A 16,626-nucleotide genomic window follows, 5' to 3' on the forward strand; every position below is an offset into this window, starting at 1 on the left:
TGTATATATGTTTGTATATTGATGTTATATTATAATTTTTTTTGATAAACTATATTAAATATTTTTAAGGAAACTGAATGATATACTTCTATAAATCGTGACGGTATGCTAAACTTTAAAAATGTTTTTATTATGAAGAAAAATAAGTCTTGCATAGCTACATTATCAATAATTATTAAAAAGCATACTTTCTGTTTTTAACTTTTTGAAACAAATATTCATTTCAGAATTTAGAAATTAAGAAATATATGAAAAAAAGTATAAATTGATAAATAGTAATACTGAACAATGCGCAATTTTAATTCCCTTCTTTTTAGGACAATATATGCTTATAAAATCATTTTGTATATTCAAATAAATATCTTTAATAGAAATAACCGCTAAATTATATGTTATATGATATTAAATGTAAACGCCCTTTTAAAATATATATCCAAAATCAATCATTCCATCTTTAATATGAAAAACACTGTTAATTTTATGTTATGAAATGTTTTCATTACTTTTCCACATTTCTTCAAGAATAATTTGAATTGATAGCATATCATCATATTCAATCTTTGACTTATCCGATTCCTTAAAAACATTTTCACGTTTCCCTATTAAATCAACAAATTTGGACGTATTTTTAGGTAATTTCTCTTCTGCGGTTTTATGATTTAATGAACTTGGAATGTTTTTAACCTCTTCCAAACAACCATCATTAAATAATTTTAAAATAACGTGTTTTAAAGGGTCAGATAAACGTAAAATATTAGAATATTCTTTGTTGATACGATTAATTCGATGCTGTATAAACTCACAGTAATCATGATCTTTGTTGGATTGAGATTTAACAGATGATAAACTTGATTCTCTCTGCAACAAAAGTTTTTGCTGTGTTCGACTAATAGGATTTCTAAATAAGGGATCCGAAGCAGCATATTTTAGTACATTTGATGTTGGCGGTTCCACTGACGACTTAGTAGATGTTTTACCTAGGTTATCTGATGATGGTAAAATACATGAAAATTCTAAAAAAATAAGCTTCCAAACATAAAATATATAATGAAATAAAACCTTTTGTAGATGTTAATTGAGTAGTTGGTATATTTTTCGCCATTGCTGTTTCACATGTTAAATAAGGAACTGCAACTTGATTATTAGTCATTGATACAAGACGCTTTGTAATATGTTCTGCTTGAGATTTATCAACATATTCTTCATTAAAATCATCTTTTTTCTCAAGTGAAGAAATTGTTATATTTACTGAGGAGAAAACATTTTCTCTTAAACTTTCAAAATTTTCCCTTTGTTCCGCCTCTTTCAAAGGCTCTATATGTTTTTCCTTCTCGTCTTCAATATGCAATTGTTCTTTAGGGGTCCTTTCTGTGTTTTCCGCATTTTTCTCAATATTTTCTTTCTTAACTAATAATTCAGATTTCTTCAATAAATCATCACAAGAAACAGAGCTTTTCGATTTAACTAATAAAGAAGGAACCTCTGATACTGCAGAAGCACTATGTCTGCATGTTTTATTTAAATTTCTACCATATGAAGGTACTCGTGTATGATGACGTCCATGAACAATAAAAGTCTTATGAAGTTTAGCTTGACGGGGTGCATGTAAATCCTCTCCTGAAGAAACACTAGAGCTCGTTTTCCTGTTTAATAACAATGTATTTTGAGGATATTTTGATGGTAAATCAGCCATTTAATTAGATTTTTTGTGCAGCTCTTAAAAATATACAAATAATCGAGATTCGAGATAATCAAATATATTCAAATTTATTTAAGATAATTATTTTTAATTTCAACTGAGTTAGAAAGATGTCGTCATTGACTAGATCTATATAAGATATTAGTTTGTTTTTCTGTATTAATAATATTTTTATATTTACAGAAAAAAAAATTTGAGATTTAATAAAATCAAAATGATTCAGTGTATCATGTTTTTGTATGTATTAAAGAATTAAAATTATTATTGTAAATTTTTTTCTTTTGATTTTTAGACATTATTAAGCATATTTTGCATACGTTTTAATTCTTGAATATATTCTTTTCTAATTGTAACAATATCTAAGACTTGTCGTTGTTTTGTTGCATCATTTTCTTTGAAATTAGAAATAATTAAGCAAGATATAAAAAGATATACATACTTGAAGAAGATTGTTTTATTTTTTTATTAGTATGATATGTTGAATCAAAATCAGGATAAAGAATCCATGAATTGCTTATATCAACACAAGAAAGTGCAGAAAGAAGTGCAAGATATCCTTCAATAATGTCTAGTTGTTCTTGATTTCCAGCAGATTTAACTAAAGAACCATTTCTTAATTTTTGTAAACGATGATACATAATAGATGCAGCTTAAAAAAATAAGATTTATAAAAGAAAAGTGAAAAGTAAGGATATTACCTCCTCTAAAGTTACCCTGTTTTATTCTCCATGAGTATAATATTTTATGATAACATGGATTTGCTCTGACATCTATCATATTTTGAGCTCTAAAATGCAAAATTGAATCAAGCTCATCACTTAATCCGAGGAAAGAATATTCACAAAGCTTTTTAGAAAGATTCTCTTCACACATTGCATCAACCAATTTGTATAATGAATCGCATTTCCTATAATAATTAATGAATTATTTTAGAATTATAAAATTCTACTTGTCATATGATTGAAATTGTAAGAGAGTTAAATATGCATTGTCATACATCTTTGCAGCCATATATGTCTGAAACATTTTACAATAAAGATCTTCTTTTTCTGTAGAATTCAACTTTTTTTATAAATAAAATAACATACAGAAAATATGAAAACATACCTTTTCTAAACCTACTTTTCTAGCTTCTTCATAAAATTCAGCAGAATAAAAAAATAACGCTTCTTGATAATAGGTATCAGCTACGTGTATAAAATATAGATATAAATCATTAAAAGTGAATGAAAATCCAAAATCTTTTAAAATATTTAACATAGTATCACTTATTTGAGTCATAGATGAACCTAAAATAAATAAATATAATATATCTACCAAACTAATAATCATACATATACCAAGAGAAGCTCTTCTAAAAAGTACAGAAGATTTTTCTAGTTTCCCACAGCTTAAAAATATTCTTGCTTTTAAATAAATACCAAGAGGTATAAACGATATCCAAGAGACTACTTCCATAGCTTCTAATAAGTATTTAAATTGAAATAATAATGCAGAAATACAAAAAGACATTTCATAACCATCCTTAAATACACCTAAAATAAGAGAAGATGAATTATTATTTGGGTCTGTTATATCATTATTTTTTAATTCTTTAAATAAACTAAATTCACGCAAAAAAAGTCGAAGTGTTGATTCAAGTCCAAAAAGTCTTTGAATATTTCTTTTATTAAGAACCTTTGCATCATAATTCCTGTTTTTTATTGTATCTAATACAAGCATTTCATTAGTCTTATTTAAAAGATGAGAACAACATTCTCGAATACAACAACATTCTCTGAATTCGGAAAGATAGTTATCAAACAATTGATAGAAGCCTGTCAATTTTTGCACATTATCATTATAACATCCAACAAAAACCAATACTAATAGCATTCTTAATAAAATGTCATAATATATATAAACTACTTGATAAATCGACGAAGTTGTTATATTTAGACTTAATGCTGATTTATTCTTCATATAAAAACCCAATTGAAAACATTTATCATTAATTAAACATCGAAGCAATATGGTCATTGCAAATATAGGATCCGAAATATCATTAAAAATTAAATTAATATCATCTATTTTAGATGTCTCTATATGTTGGCAAAATATTCTTTCTGAGAGAATCCAAATTCTATCACCAATAGAAAACGAATGTTTCTGTCTAATCTCTTCTTCTAATACTTGTTTAACAAACAAGATTTGCATATCAGAAAAATCATCTAAAAACTTATTACTAATAAGAAGAAGCTGTGCTATATCAAAACGTGTTGTATCATTTCCAATATAAGAATATATTGGATCACCTTTTGAACTGCACCATTTTTGAAACCTAGGATCATCTCTTCGCTTATTTAAAGAATGATAATAAATAACTTCAGAAGAAGTACAATTGTTTATCACACCAATAGCATTTGCTTTCACAATATAAATAAGATTTGTTTCTGAATCGCAAATAAAGTCAAGGGGTTCAGAACCCAATTCTTCAAGTTCAGTACACAACCGTAGAAATCGAATCCATTCAGCATTAAGTTCCTGTCTATGCTTATCAAAAAGCAATAACCCATTATAGGGATCACGTTGAAGAGTAACAATAGTATTAATTTCTTTATAGATAACTTCTTTCATTTCTTGTAAACAATTAAAGGTTACATCTATGCCACTATTATTTGCGTAATCATATAGATGATTCTTATATTTATATATTTCTAGTGAAGTCTTTATAGTTACAGAAGAAAACTGTCCTGGTATTGAAATTTGCCGATACCAATATTCAGATACATCATAGGGACTTGTATCAAAAGTAACAGCAGGAGATATTTTTTTTGATAAAAATCTATACATAGGAATTAAAGTATTCCATTCATCGCTTGAAAAAGATGGATTAAATGGATCAATTGCTATAAATTGAACAATAGAACTTGTATTGCTTTTCCATAAAACCCAAATAATCATTCCTGATTTTATATTATAATCTTTTGAATCAGTCTCATTTTTAAGAAAATTGTTGGAAAGATGGAATTTTAAAACTACCCATACAGAATTATTTGTTGGAGGACGTAAACGCATGTATAAATGAACAAATGAATTCAAATTAACTAAACCAGAAAATGACATCTCATAATGAGTTGCACCCCACAAAACAAACCCCGTCTCTATTATAGATGAAAATGTTAATAAGTAAAATTTATATCCCGGAAATGTAGGTTTTTCTAAAATTGAAATCAAACATCTTGGGTGTGGATCAAATATTTTTTGATCATTCCAAACATTATATGTCTTTAAAAGAATACCATTATCTATAGACCATACTTTTAATTTTCCATCCAAACTGATAGTAAAAAGAAGCGAATAAGTAATAGATACCTCCATTGAAATAATCAAATTTGAAGACAGACGATCATTTTTAGATATTCCCCATAAAAACATCCCTTTAAGAGATGAAAAATAGCTTCCATCACTAAAGGGAATCTCTGAATATTCATCTAAATAGATAATTATCAGCAAATTTTGAAATAAATAATAATAATATATACTTTGATCATTTTTTTCAAACATCAAAAGACCACCATCTTTAAGAGAAAAAATAACCTTTTCAGGAGTAATAGATATAAAAAAATGAGGTGCACGTATATCAAAATAGCATGATCGATATACATGGCACCAATTAATCATATTATTTGAAAACATTTCTTGTCGAAAAAAATGTTCTGATGTAAAACGGAGAGTATAAAAAAGGTTTACTTTTGTCAAAACATGAATTGTAAATTCATCTTTCTCGTTATTATCTATTAAGACAACACAATATGGCTTAATTTCCGATGGAAAAGATATATATATATTTATTCCCGAAAAAACTCCCAAATTGCTTATTTCAACAGGTATAAGTTCAAGAATATTTCCATATACAACTCTCCATAGAATTTTCCTTACATATCTGCCATTTTTTCTTAGAAATAATGAACTTTGCGATGCTAAAAAAGCTTTCGAATAGTAACTTTCCGGATCTACCGGCATATCTAACTGCTCATCCTCATCTTCATCAATCCTTAAGACATTTAGATAGACGCATTGATTCTGTATTAACTGGTCTACCGATAAGCTTGTCTCTTTAAGCCAATTCTCAGATTTCATACTTAATGGTACGTTGATGTTCCTGACGTGTTGCTAAGCTGCGTTGCTATAACATTAAAAAATATAAAGTTGCCAGAAAAATAGATAAGAAGCACTATTTCAATGACACTTTTACCTGACAAAGAGAAATAATGTATGAAGTAAAGGTATTTATGGGGTTTTTGTAAATAATCCAATAAATGATTTTAAGAATTTCATTAGATCGAATAAAAAGTTAAAAATATAAAAATTGTTATTGATTTATGTTTTATTTGTATTTCTAATCGTTTAAAAGAGTTGCATATTAGTTTAAAGTATTGATTTGAAATTATGTATATTTGTTCTATAAATTATATATCAGAATTTTAAATGTACACATGCCAAAATATTCAAAAGTGAAAATAATATTTATCTCTAATAGATCTAAGTATCAACAGGATCATCAACTCCTCCATTAGTAATTGCAAATACAGCGTCTGCTTCGGCCAAACAAGGAGAATCATAAATCTTACAAATACGTTGTTCTCCTCTTCCTTTTCGTAAAGATAATCTTCAAAAATTAATTAAATTTGGTGTCCAAAATATGAATTACCTAGTTGTTGATGAATGTGCAATAATGTTCTAATAAAAGAATTAAGTCTCTAATTTACTTAAAAACAATCTTTCATACCCCTCCTATTGGCTTTTTGGGATCAGGATTAAACATTGAAGCATTGCCATCCACTTGAGCAACAACTTGATTTGTAATAACGACAGCAATACCATACTAAAAACAAATTTAAATCAGATTGTTTTATTCAAAGATTTAATATTTTTACCTCATCTGCAAGACGCTGAAGTGTTCTCAAAAATTTTGCAAGATGCATTTGACGAGCAGACAATTCTCCTCGACCAGCAAAATCCGTACGATATAAAGATGTAGCACTATCTACAATAAGAAGTGAAAACCTATGGAAAATTAAACATTTCTTTTAAATAAAATCATATATAACCTAGATTCAGCCATCATGTTAGCTGCTTGTCCAAGAAGCTGCAATTGGTGATCTGCATTATACGCCCTAGCATAAGCAACATTGTCTAAAACTTCTTCACCATTAAGACCATATCGATCAGCAACAGCTAAAAGTCGTGTAGGTCTAAAGGTTCCCTCTGTATCAATATATAAACATTTTCCCTCGCCACCTCCCATGTCAATAGGAAGCTAATAATCACAAATTACATCATTTTTTTCCCTTAAATCCTTACTCACTTGACATGTTACTGCCAATGTATGACATATTTGACTTTTCCCCGTCCGAAACTCTCCAAATATCTCTGTAATAGATCCTGTTTCAATACCCCCAGCAAGAAGAGTATCTAACTGCTTAGATCCTGTTGTTATTGAAATTAATTCACATCTTCTTTGATGAAATTCTGTCGCTGTAGTAAATCCCATAGGAACCAATTTAGATGCTAAAAACCATTAAATACATCATGAAACCCCTGCTCCACAAAATAAATAATACCCTCTGAAATCAATTTATCTGCTTTTGCCTCTGATATACCTTTTATCAACAAAATTGCTCGTTTAGGCCTTTCATTCTTAAAATATCTTCATTTTAAATCCTAAAAAAACTCACGTATACGCAATTGCTTCAACTGTATTGTATCCCGCTTCAATAATCTTCTTAATATCTGATGCTGAAATACCATTGCCCTAAACATAGTTAATATCATATTCTTTCATTCAATATTCTTACTTCGAGCTTAGACAACGGAGTAGGACCACATATTATATCTTCCTCATTCATATCTTGTGCTGTCTCTTCTGCTAACTCTTCATCTAATCCCATCTTTATAATATTCAAACGCGTGTTTCTCGTTCTCTAAGTCCGTTCATAATATAATAGTCTGTCCCCTAGAGTCACGTGACTCCAATATTGAGATTTGATAGACACTTATAAAAGAATTATAAAGCATGCATGATTGTCTTTAGAAGAGAACAGTTCTTTGAAATATGATCTATTTTTTTTTTAGGTAACTTTTTAATATTTGTTTGTTTTATAAAGTCATCTAAAAAATGTAAAAGATGAGCATTTTTTGGTAGATGATAAATCCATTGTTTTTGTTTTAGAAGATCAAAAAAAAGATTAAAGATCCCAGTTTTTTCTAAGGTAGATTTTGAACCGAAAAAAATAAGTTTAAGTTTTGCTCTTGTAAATGCTACATTTAATCTTCTCCAATCCCTTAAAAGTTCACCTATCTTTTGAAATAATTAGTTAGAAAGAAAAAGTAAAGAGAGGACCTCATTTTTATCATTTGATCTTACAAATGAAATAATAATACAATTTTTATCTCGACCTTGAAATCTATCAGCAGTATCGGTTTCTATTTTTTCAAAATGTCTAAAATGATGTTGAATTAATTTAATTTGAGACCTATATACAGACAAAACAGCAATATCTGATTCTGATATTCCTTGATTCAAAAGACAAATGATAACCTTTAAAATAATTAATTTTAATTCATGTTTTATTAAACATTACTTGTTTTAAAAGCTGAACTTCAACTTCATTTTGTATTCTATCACCTTTTCTAGATTCAGGTGCTGGAACATAATCAGTATTTGCGAATACTACTGAAAGTCTTAACTATATTTAACTTTTTATCTTTTTTTAAAAATAAAGAGTATTACCTAGGTTCTAATATTTTTTTAATCCAACATTCATTAATGTTACAAGCAAATTCATTCCCTTCTTTTAAATGTAATGCATCTAACATCTGAAAATCACCACAATCAAGTAATTTATATGCAATTTTTTCATCTCCACATTTTAATTTTCCGTCGTATATTAATGTATTAGAAAGAAGCATAATATCCTTATTCATTCTATATTGATATTCAAGATTTACAATAGCAGATGGATTTGTATCCAAAAGGTGTTTAAAAAGACTCGTTTCTATGTCCTGATTTGCCACATCAATGCTCCGTACCTTAATTAAATTTAATAAAAAAGATAATCATTTATAATATAATTACCAAAGGTGGCAATTGGTAATGATCACCAACAAGAACAAATTTTTTTGAAAAACGTAAAGGGCCAATACATATAGGCAAGACTATCTGAGATGCTTCATCAATAATACAATAATCAAATGTTCTTCTAGAAAAAATTGAACTAACAATTATATCATATTTGGAAAAATCATGCTATAACTTACTGTGTAATACCAAGACATGTAGTAGCGACAATAGATGGTCTAATATACTTTAATTGGAATGATTCAGAATCATTAACAACATATTCCTCAGTAATGATCTTTTTTCGGAGATCCGGATGTATCTTTTTATATTAGAAGGAACACTATAATATATGAAATTTAATACTCGTTCAATTGAACCCAATCTTAAAACATTTTCTTTTTTAATATTTAATTTTAATAAAATATTATCAATAGCAGAATGTGTATAAGAAGCTAACAAGATAGTGTTATTATTCGCAATTAAAATTTGAATTAAATATGTTATAGTTGTGGTTTTTCCTGTTCCTGGCATACCTAAAATTAAAGTATAATCCAAAGCTAAAAAGTTTTAAATAAAATAATGTTAAAAACTTAAACCTTTTGTACCTGTCATCACTTTTAAAATTGCCTTTTTTTGATCATTATTTAACTTTTCGTACTCGGGTATTTTAAAAAAATCAGTTAATATTGAATTAAATTTAGGAGGATATAAGTTTATAATCAATTCTCTTCTGCGTTTTTCTTGTTCTAAATATAACAATTTTGTTAAGTTATCTCTTGCCAATGATATTCCACTTTTAAATTCATCTTTATCAATACGATATAGTATATTTTTATCATCTAGTTTATTAAAATCATTTTTAAAAACTTTGAGCATAGAGCTTTTAGGTATTTGAGTATACTGAACATCGTGATCACTTAAAATACTTGTTGGACTATACAATTGCTGATTTAGTGAAATAGTAATAAATTTTGGTTCTATATTAATAACAGTTCCGTATGCAAGAGCATAATGACCATTTTCATCTGAAACAATAATAAAATCATTATAACTTATTTCTGAATTAAGTAAAGAATCATCATTATTGGATGAAGAACATTTCTCTAACGTATATACATAATGATCAATATATCCTAAAATTTCTTCTTCAGAAATAGAATGAATTTTTTTAATTTTAAGATTACTTAAACACCTTCGAAAGTTATTTCGTAGAAAAAAGAACATTTTCATGTACCTTCCATGCTTCTCTCTCTCTTTACTAGTCATAGTCCATAATTCCTTTCTAAAACGAAATATCTCGTTTTCTTCTTTTGATAAGATAAAATCCCAATATTGAAAAAAATAACTATCTTTTGATGTTATACTATTTGTTTCATCATCAAAGTATTGCCCTAAACCGCTTGTTTCAGCTGTTCCTAATTCGATAGCCTAATATAAATTGGATATATATATATATAATACCTAATCTACCTTATGAAAAACAAAACAAGGTTTACGCATAGGACATTTTTTGCAAACAAACATGTTTTTAAGCATAGACGGCAATTCTTGATTATTCTTAAGATATTTTGCAATGTTATTTCTGGTAATAATAAGTCCACGAATTTCATCATGAACAGGAAAAACTTGAATGGTTTCTCCTTTTTCCAAATAAAAAAGCAATCCAAATTCAACATTTTTACCTAAAATATTAACAATATAAAATGCATACTACTTAATTTACCATAATATTCAGATAATAAAAGTGTATAAAGAATTGTTTGAGCCCGATGCTGCATTACATATATATTATTTCCTGTTTTTAATTCAAAAGGTGCTATCGAATATTGTAAATCAATGTCTGATTTGACAGCCAATTGAACTGTAACATCAATATATCCTTTTAATCCATATTTTGGAGATAAAATATGTTCTTCAGCTCTTAGTAATTTGTTAATAGATATATGAGAAGTGTCAGATCTTCTACTCCTAAAAGATTTTATATATAAATTTTCCTAAATCCTTCATAAAATAAGAATAAAAATAAAAGAAAATATACTTCTGGAGTATTTAAAAAATATTTAGATGCCCATTTTTGTAGATTAGAAAATTTCCCAGAAATATGTTTCATTGCATTTTCTATAGTTTCTCCTACAATATCCAAATGTTCCAGATTATCTAATACTAATTGTTTTGTTTTTTCTTTTAAAAAAGATAAACTAAAATTATCATTTTCAAGACACAATTGAAAAAGACGATGCAATATTTTTCCATAAATTTGACTTTTTGATATACTATCTGTAATTTTTACCCTTTCCTGAAGGATTATTCTCCTGATGCATGAATAAGAAGTAGCAACAGATGTACATGATACTAAAAAGTCTGGATTTAAAATCACAAGAAAATGAGAATTATCTACAATACAAATACCATTCTCATCATATTCTCCATGAAGATATAAATAATCACCTATTTCAATTGGCGTAAAAAACCAATCTTGTCTTAATAAAATTGTTTGTTTTTCTTGACTTAAAACAACCTAATTTATTAAAATATAAAAAAAAAGCAAAAAAAATATATAACCTTTTGTAACCCTTTATATCCATTAGAATCAATCCATGGTTCTTCTTTTATGTTGTAAACCTTATAATTTAAGAATGAATGATTCTATAAAAATTATTAGAAAAAATATCAACATCTCAAACAAATGCTACTTTACCTTCTTCTCATCATTACATGCATCATATTCTTTCAAAGACATATTCTTAGAATAATAATCAGATACCATCTCATTTTTAACATTTGAAGCAAAAATTTCATTTTTATTCTTTTCAAAAATATATTGTTCCTCTGGAACATCCAATTCAACACTTTTTGCTTTAACTTCCTCTATATCAACCTCTTTGCATGTATCTAGCGCAGACAAAACAGCCTCTATCTCTTCATCTAACATATCATCTGTAAAAGAATCGTCCAATATATCATCTGAGGAAGATGTTTGTACAGGATCTGCTTCCAAAGAAAAATTTTCACTTAATTTGTTCACTTCATTTCTTTCAGATGATTTTTCATTATTTTTTTCTGTATAATTCTTTAAAAAATCAATATTTACTTGATTTGCCTCTAAACTCAATTCTTCATGTTTTCTGCCTATTTCTTCAGACTTTTCAATCAACGGATTATCAAATACAACAATTCTTTCCATTTCCTTTGTATTTTCTTTTATATTTCTGTCAAAACACTTAGAAATTTCTTCTATTTCATCAGATAAAGTTTCTGAAAATTCATCAAATGCTTCTTCCTTTTGAAACAACATCTGTTCTTCCATAAAAAATTCTTCATTGTCTTTCTCAATTTCCGTATGCATTTTCATTTCCATTGCCTGCTTAGGCAGCTGCATATCTTCTGAAGGTAGAGATACACTTGTTTTTTGTGTATGTAACCTCTTCCATGGCTCAGGAAGAAAGGTTTTTAATTGATTAACCAAATACTCCATAGAATGACTAGTTTCAGAGGCAAATAGCTCATTACTACTCTCTAGACTTCTTATTGTTCTCTTTCTTCGAGTCGTAGGTATTTTTTGAGGTTCAAAAAAGGAAGAAACCTTTTCATCAAGCGGTTTTAAGGATACATCTTCTACTTTTCCATCTATACTATCTGTTGACGAAGTTCCATATCGTTTCCAAAGATCAATAGTTGGATCTAATCCTTCATTATGCTAAATCCATTATTCGGTTAATTTCAGTGATAAAAAACCATTGAAAAGCAAAAAAACGTATATTATACCTTCTCCTCGTCCTTATCTGTCTTAAACAGTGATAAAATTTCCCCAAACGGCCCTTTTTATGTCATTCTTTTCTTTTTTTATGAAAAAACTTTATTTACTTGTTTTACACGGAGATTCTTTTATTGGACTCATTTTCCATGATACCTTCTGTTCCGGAGATAAAGTCTTTTCTAATATCTCTGAAGGACCTTCTAAAACCCCTCCAATTCTTCCCAATTCTTCTTGAGTTCCCCCTTCATTTTTATTTGCTTTCTCATCAGCCATTCTAATTTCTTCCCTCGTAGTTTCAAGCTATTCAAAATCCTTTGACAATGAGATTTTCTGAGATTTGATACCTTGTATAGTTCGCCATCAAAGAAGACAAGAAGAAATTGAAGGGTCTAAATAAAAGGGCAGAATGATCAAGACAAAAAAATACAGAAATGAAGAGAAATGAGAAAATGGAAAGACAATATAGAAAGAAATGTATGTAAAAATATAATTTCAATATTAAAAATATCTATTAATTGAATTAGTGATTATAGAATGTACTTGATCTACAAGGAAAAGATCTCAAGAAAGATACGATAAATCGCCTAATGTCTAATCGCTTTTTTTATTCTTAAGGAGTACATCCTTTTAAGCCCTCTAAATTGTAAATAATTGCACGCACCTTCAGAAACTCAAGAAATATTTTATTTATCCAAATCATTATAAGAATATACTAGTATAAAAAAATAGATATGTCTGTAAAACATTTAACTATAGGGATACCTCTTCTTCGTCAAACTCCTGATGTATTTCACTTAGTTCATGATTATCATAATCGAAAGAAATAGTGTTCAATCGCACATTTGCTTCAAGATCATAATGTTTTTTAACCCAATCGCGAACAAATAAACTAGCTTTCATAAATTTTTTGCTGGCATATTTTTTAAAAAATGCTTCGTGCTTTATAACTGATCGTGAAAGATAATCCAGCATCATTTTAGAACATGGAACAAGATCTGATTCTTTATAGCCCGAATAATGTATTAAATTAGCATTCTGTTTAAGATATTAATGAAAAAAAAAAAGAAAAATTGATTTTTACCCAATTGCCACCAGTGACCATAATTCTAGCCAAATAAATGCCTGAAGCTGCAATATTAGATGGTACAAAAGGCAAAAATCTGTGATCAAGAAGACTAATCTCCATAAGATACTTTGCTACTGTACGTGTCTGAATATCATAATTATCTGCCTTTGATACTCTTCTCAGAAAATTAATGGGATTTGGATATGACATATCATATCCAAGAACCTGTAAGACATATTGTTCTGCTTTTAGAATTTCCTCATTTGTGTATCCACCGTCTGCCATATACATAAAATTTTGTATAGATGGACACATAACTTCTTCATATTTTGCCGCAATAAAAAGCGCAGTAATTCCTACCAGTTGAAGCTTAGGAAGGGAACATACTCGTAAAGATAAAAACCGATCGATAATATTAACAGAAAGAAATAATGTTTCTGGAAGAAGACGAAACTTCGCATGAACCTCTATTAACCAATCTACTAAGATTCCTCGCATTTTCCACTGAAGTTCTTTCTGTCGATCCATGTAATCCGGCAAAGGAAGTGTTAATACCTAATTTCAAGTATTAATCGCTTCTTTAAAGAACAATTCGTCTCCACCTCTAATTCTCTCATATAACTCATAATTTCTTCAACATATTCCGAGACCATCAACGGATCATGAGCATCATCTGCATCCAAATCATCCCAATCCTGTGATGGAGGATGTTCTTGCGCTGATGTATTTAAAAGGCCATCTGTTCTCACTTTTTTACTTGCTTGTGTTTGTTCCACTTCGACCACCAATTTTTGCTCTGTCAGTACCTTTGATGTCCTCCTTTTCCGTGTGGTTTCTTCGCCATGCAAATCTACTGTAGGTACTGTATGAACAGATTCTTTAGTTTGATGAGTTTGCACTGCAGATTTAGTCACCACACGTGTTTTTGTACTTAACGGTTGTGCTTTTGTCTTTGCTGCCTGGTTTTCCTTATTATGAACATTGCTTACATCGCCTAAAGCTGCGCGTTTTCGCGTTGCTGCTGTCCATGGCTTTGTTAACCCATCCAAAGCTTGTGTTGATACTTGTTTCACCCGTGATATTTGCCCATGCAATTTGTTTTCATCATTGATACTGAACGATGCTGTTTGACGCGTTACACGCCTCTGCCGCTTATTAACAATCTTTCTATATAAAAATATCCTTCTCTACCGCTGCGTTCATTGTTTTGTCGCGATTAACCGTGTAATTGTCAAAAAAACCCTTTTCAAGTGCAATATTCTACCATATTTGTTAATATACACTCTTCCAATCCCTCAAAATACTCTTTTCCCGTCTTAATTGCTTTCAACAAGGCCAATGAAGACCTTTTGACTCCTTAAAATACTCAATACAATCTGTTTAAAAATAGCTTAAAAAAGTGCCTATGTGTTTATAATTAAACTCCACCCAAATACCGCGTGTATAAAAGCTCAAGATGGTCTTTTAAGGCTCCTTTTCTACCTCTAAAATGCTCAAATCAATGCCTTTTATTCAGCAAGGTTTGACGATCGAAAGTAATGCAACATTCTTGCAAGGAAAAAAATAAACATTTAATTACCATGGCAACCAGTATAAGTTAGATAAACTATAATAAATTAATAAAAGTTATAATATATAATAAGTGAAATATAAAGACCTGATATATTGATGTATAGAGAGAAAAATATAGAAAGTTGTTTGTGTGTTATTTTTTAGAAGATTTTATATGAAATGACATTGAAGTATATATTGAAAGATTTTTTTGAAATACTTAAGATATTTTTAAAATGTTTATACTATGTCTTCTTTCTTTCAAACCATGCTTCTCTTGCAAGATTTCCTGATATAGTTCCTTTTTCTAAAAGCAAATCATGAAATTTAGTACGGCAAAGTGCTTCAGGCTGACGTATATCTATTGCTACATCGACCCATCGAAATTGTCTTGTAACTGCACTATTAATAAGTCGTAAATATTGAACAGTAGTCCAATGATGAATTTTGGAAGCAGGTCTTTGAAATTTGAGATAACGATATTTTGTTTTACAAGATGCAGGAGTACGTCCAGGAACTAACTCAGCTACTGCTTTCCAAATCTGATAGGAAAGATTGGATGAACGGACAAATTCTACAGCCTTTACAAGTCTTTCTATATCTTCTGGTGTCCATAATCTCCTTTTAAAACCAATTGTATTATTACGTAACCATGCTTTTCTAAGTTGTATAGGTTTAATATTAGGAAAACGATCTTTTGAAAGTTTTGTCCATGATATTTTCCCATTTTCCATGTAATATAGACCTGTAGACAATGCATGATCTATATTATCAAGAATATAGGGGGAATATCGAAGATTGCTTTTGAAATGATTTCTTCTATTTTCCCGAAAATAAATTTCAATCTGCTCAGGTGTCCGACCTGGAACTAACATTGATATTTTTTTCCAATGACTTCCATATTTCTTATGTGCTTCTTCAATAATTTCTTTCTCTGATGAAGTCCATGGACCTTTAATAATCTCTCGATTTAATGAACGTTTCCATTTTAAATAACATTGTGCTGCTGTTTTACCAATCCGAGATGATATTTCACTCCATATAGAATCATTCCTTGATATAAAACCACTCAACCCCTTATTAAGTCTATATACTTGTAAAGAATCCTGCAATTTCGATACTTGAGGAGGAGTCCAAAACTTCATACTTGAATATTTAGGATAAAGATTAACCGAATTTTTTTTCTCATCAATCCTTTCCCATTCGTCTCTACAACTATTCGCATCATGTCCAGTAATACCTTCTGCTACTTTTTCCCAATTTTTTCCTAAAATTAACACACGACGACATAAAACTGATTGATCATCCAAAGACCACTATTTTATACTTTAGTTAACCATAATATTATATTAGAAAATTAGATAAAACCCCTCTAGAGTCAGAAATATAATTTCTACCTCTTTTAAATAAATTATTTAACTCAAAACCTCTATTCAAGAAAAATAACT

At 28.8% G+C, this 16,626-nt stretch overlaps 6 protein-coding genes across 6 annotated transcripts; all 6 read right to left on the reverse strand.

Annotated features, from left to right (window-relative positions):
• Window positions 1-483: 483 nt before the first annotated feature.
• Window positions 484-1,781, reverse strand: PNEG_03412 (hypothetical protein; the record flags this gene model as incomplete). The annotated part of the gene is made up of 2 exons (XM_007877307.1): window positions 1,060-1,781; window positions 484-1,013 (listed from the first exon to the last, which is right to left on the reverse strand). The coding sequence occupies exons 1-2, from the start codon at window positions 1,691-1,693 to the stop codon at window positions 484-486; spliced, it is 1,164 nt and encodes a 387-aa protein (XP_007875498.1). The 5' UTR covers window positions 1,694-1,781.
• A 206-nt stretch (window positions 1,782-1,987) lies between these two features.
• PNEG_03413 (hypothetical protein) lies at window positions 1,988-5,832 on the reverse strand (the record flags this gene model as incomplete). The annotated part of the gene is made up of 7 exons (XM_007877308.1): window positions 5,224-5,832; window positions 3,034-5,172; window positions 2,807-2,988; window positions 2,649-2,761; window positions 2,398-2,606; window positions 2,139-2,348; window positions 1,988-2,091 (listed from the first exon to the last, which is right to left on the reverse strand). The coding sequence occupies exons 1-7, from the start codon at window positions 5,819-5,821 to the stop codon at window positions 1,988-1,990; spliced, it is 3,555 nt and encodes a 1,184-aa protein (XP_007875499.1). The 5' UTR covers window positions 5,822-5,832.
• Window positions 5,833-6,181: 349 nt separating this feature from the next.
• On the reverse strand, window positions 6,182-7,632 carry PNEG_03414 (DNA repair protein rhp51; the record flags this gene model as incomplete). Its single annotated transcript, XM_007877309.1, has 9 exons — window positions 6,182-6,350; window positions 6,393-6,421; window positions 6,471-6,566; window positions 6,619-6,748; window positions 6,793-7,001; window positions 7,050-7,252; window positions 7,306-7,373; window positions 7,420-7,496; window positions 7,540-7,632. 9 exons carry the CDS (start codon window positions 7,630-7,632, stop codon window positions 6,224-6,226), a joined length of 1,032 nt encoding a protein of 343 aa, XP_007875500.1. The 3' UTR covers window positions 6,182-6,223.
• A 116-nt stretch (window positions 7,633-7,748) lies between these two features.
• PNEG_03415 (hypothetical protein) lies at window positions 7,749-12,781 on the reverse strand (the record flags this gene model as incomplete). The annotated part of the gene is made up of 15 exons (XM_007877310.1): window positions 12,570-12,781; window positions 11,503-12,501; window positions 11,367-11,450; window positions 10,843-11,322; window positions 10,528-10,798; window positions 10,275-10,486; window positions 10,039-10,232; window positions 9,410-9,996; window positions 9,168-9,361; window positions 9,002-9,123; window positions 8,820-8,958; window positions 8,475-8,773; window positions 8,326-8,425; window positions 8,085-8,282; window positions 7,749-8,042 (listed from the first exon to the last, which is right to left on the reverse strand). Exons 2-15 carry the CDS (start codon window positions 12,277-12,279, stop codon window positions 7,749-7,751), a joined length of 3,951 nt encoding a protein of 1,316 aa, XP_007875501.1. The 5' UTR covers window positions 12,280-12,501; window positions 12,570-12,781.
• A 434-nt stretch (window positions 12,782-13,215) lies between these two features.
• Window positions 13,216-14,830, reverse strand: PNEG_03416 (hypothetical protein; the record flags this gene model as incomplete). Its single annotated transcript, XM_007877311.1, has 4 exons — window positions 13,216-13,596; window positions 13,643-14,182; window positions 14,230-14,772; window positions 14,819-14,830. The coding sequence occupies 4 exons, from the start codon at window positions 14,828-14,830 to the stop codon at window positions 13,312-13,314; spliced, it is 1,380 nt and encodes a 459-aa protein (XP_007875502.1). The 3' UTR covers window positions 13,216-13,311.
• Window positions 14,831-15,305: 475 nt separating this feature from the next.
• Window positions 15,306-16,485, reverse strand: PNEG_03417 (hypothetical protein). The gene has a single exon (XM_007877312.1). It carries the CDS (start codon window positions 16,321-16,323, stop codon window positions 15,424-15,426), a length of 900 nt encoding a protein of 299 aa, XP_007875503.1. The 5' UTR covers window positions 16,324-16,485; the 3' UTR covers window positions 15,306-15,423.
• Window positions 16,486-16,626: the final 141 nt, after the last annotated feature.

This window comes from Pneumocystis murina (genome assembly GCF_000349005.2).
Source record: "Pneumocystis murina B123 chromosome Unknown supercont1.17, whole genome shotgun sequence".
Classification (NCBI taxonomy): Eukaryota; Fungi; Ascomycota; class Pneumocystomycetes; order Pneumocystales; family Pneumocystaceae; genus Pneumocystis; species Pneumocystis murina.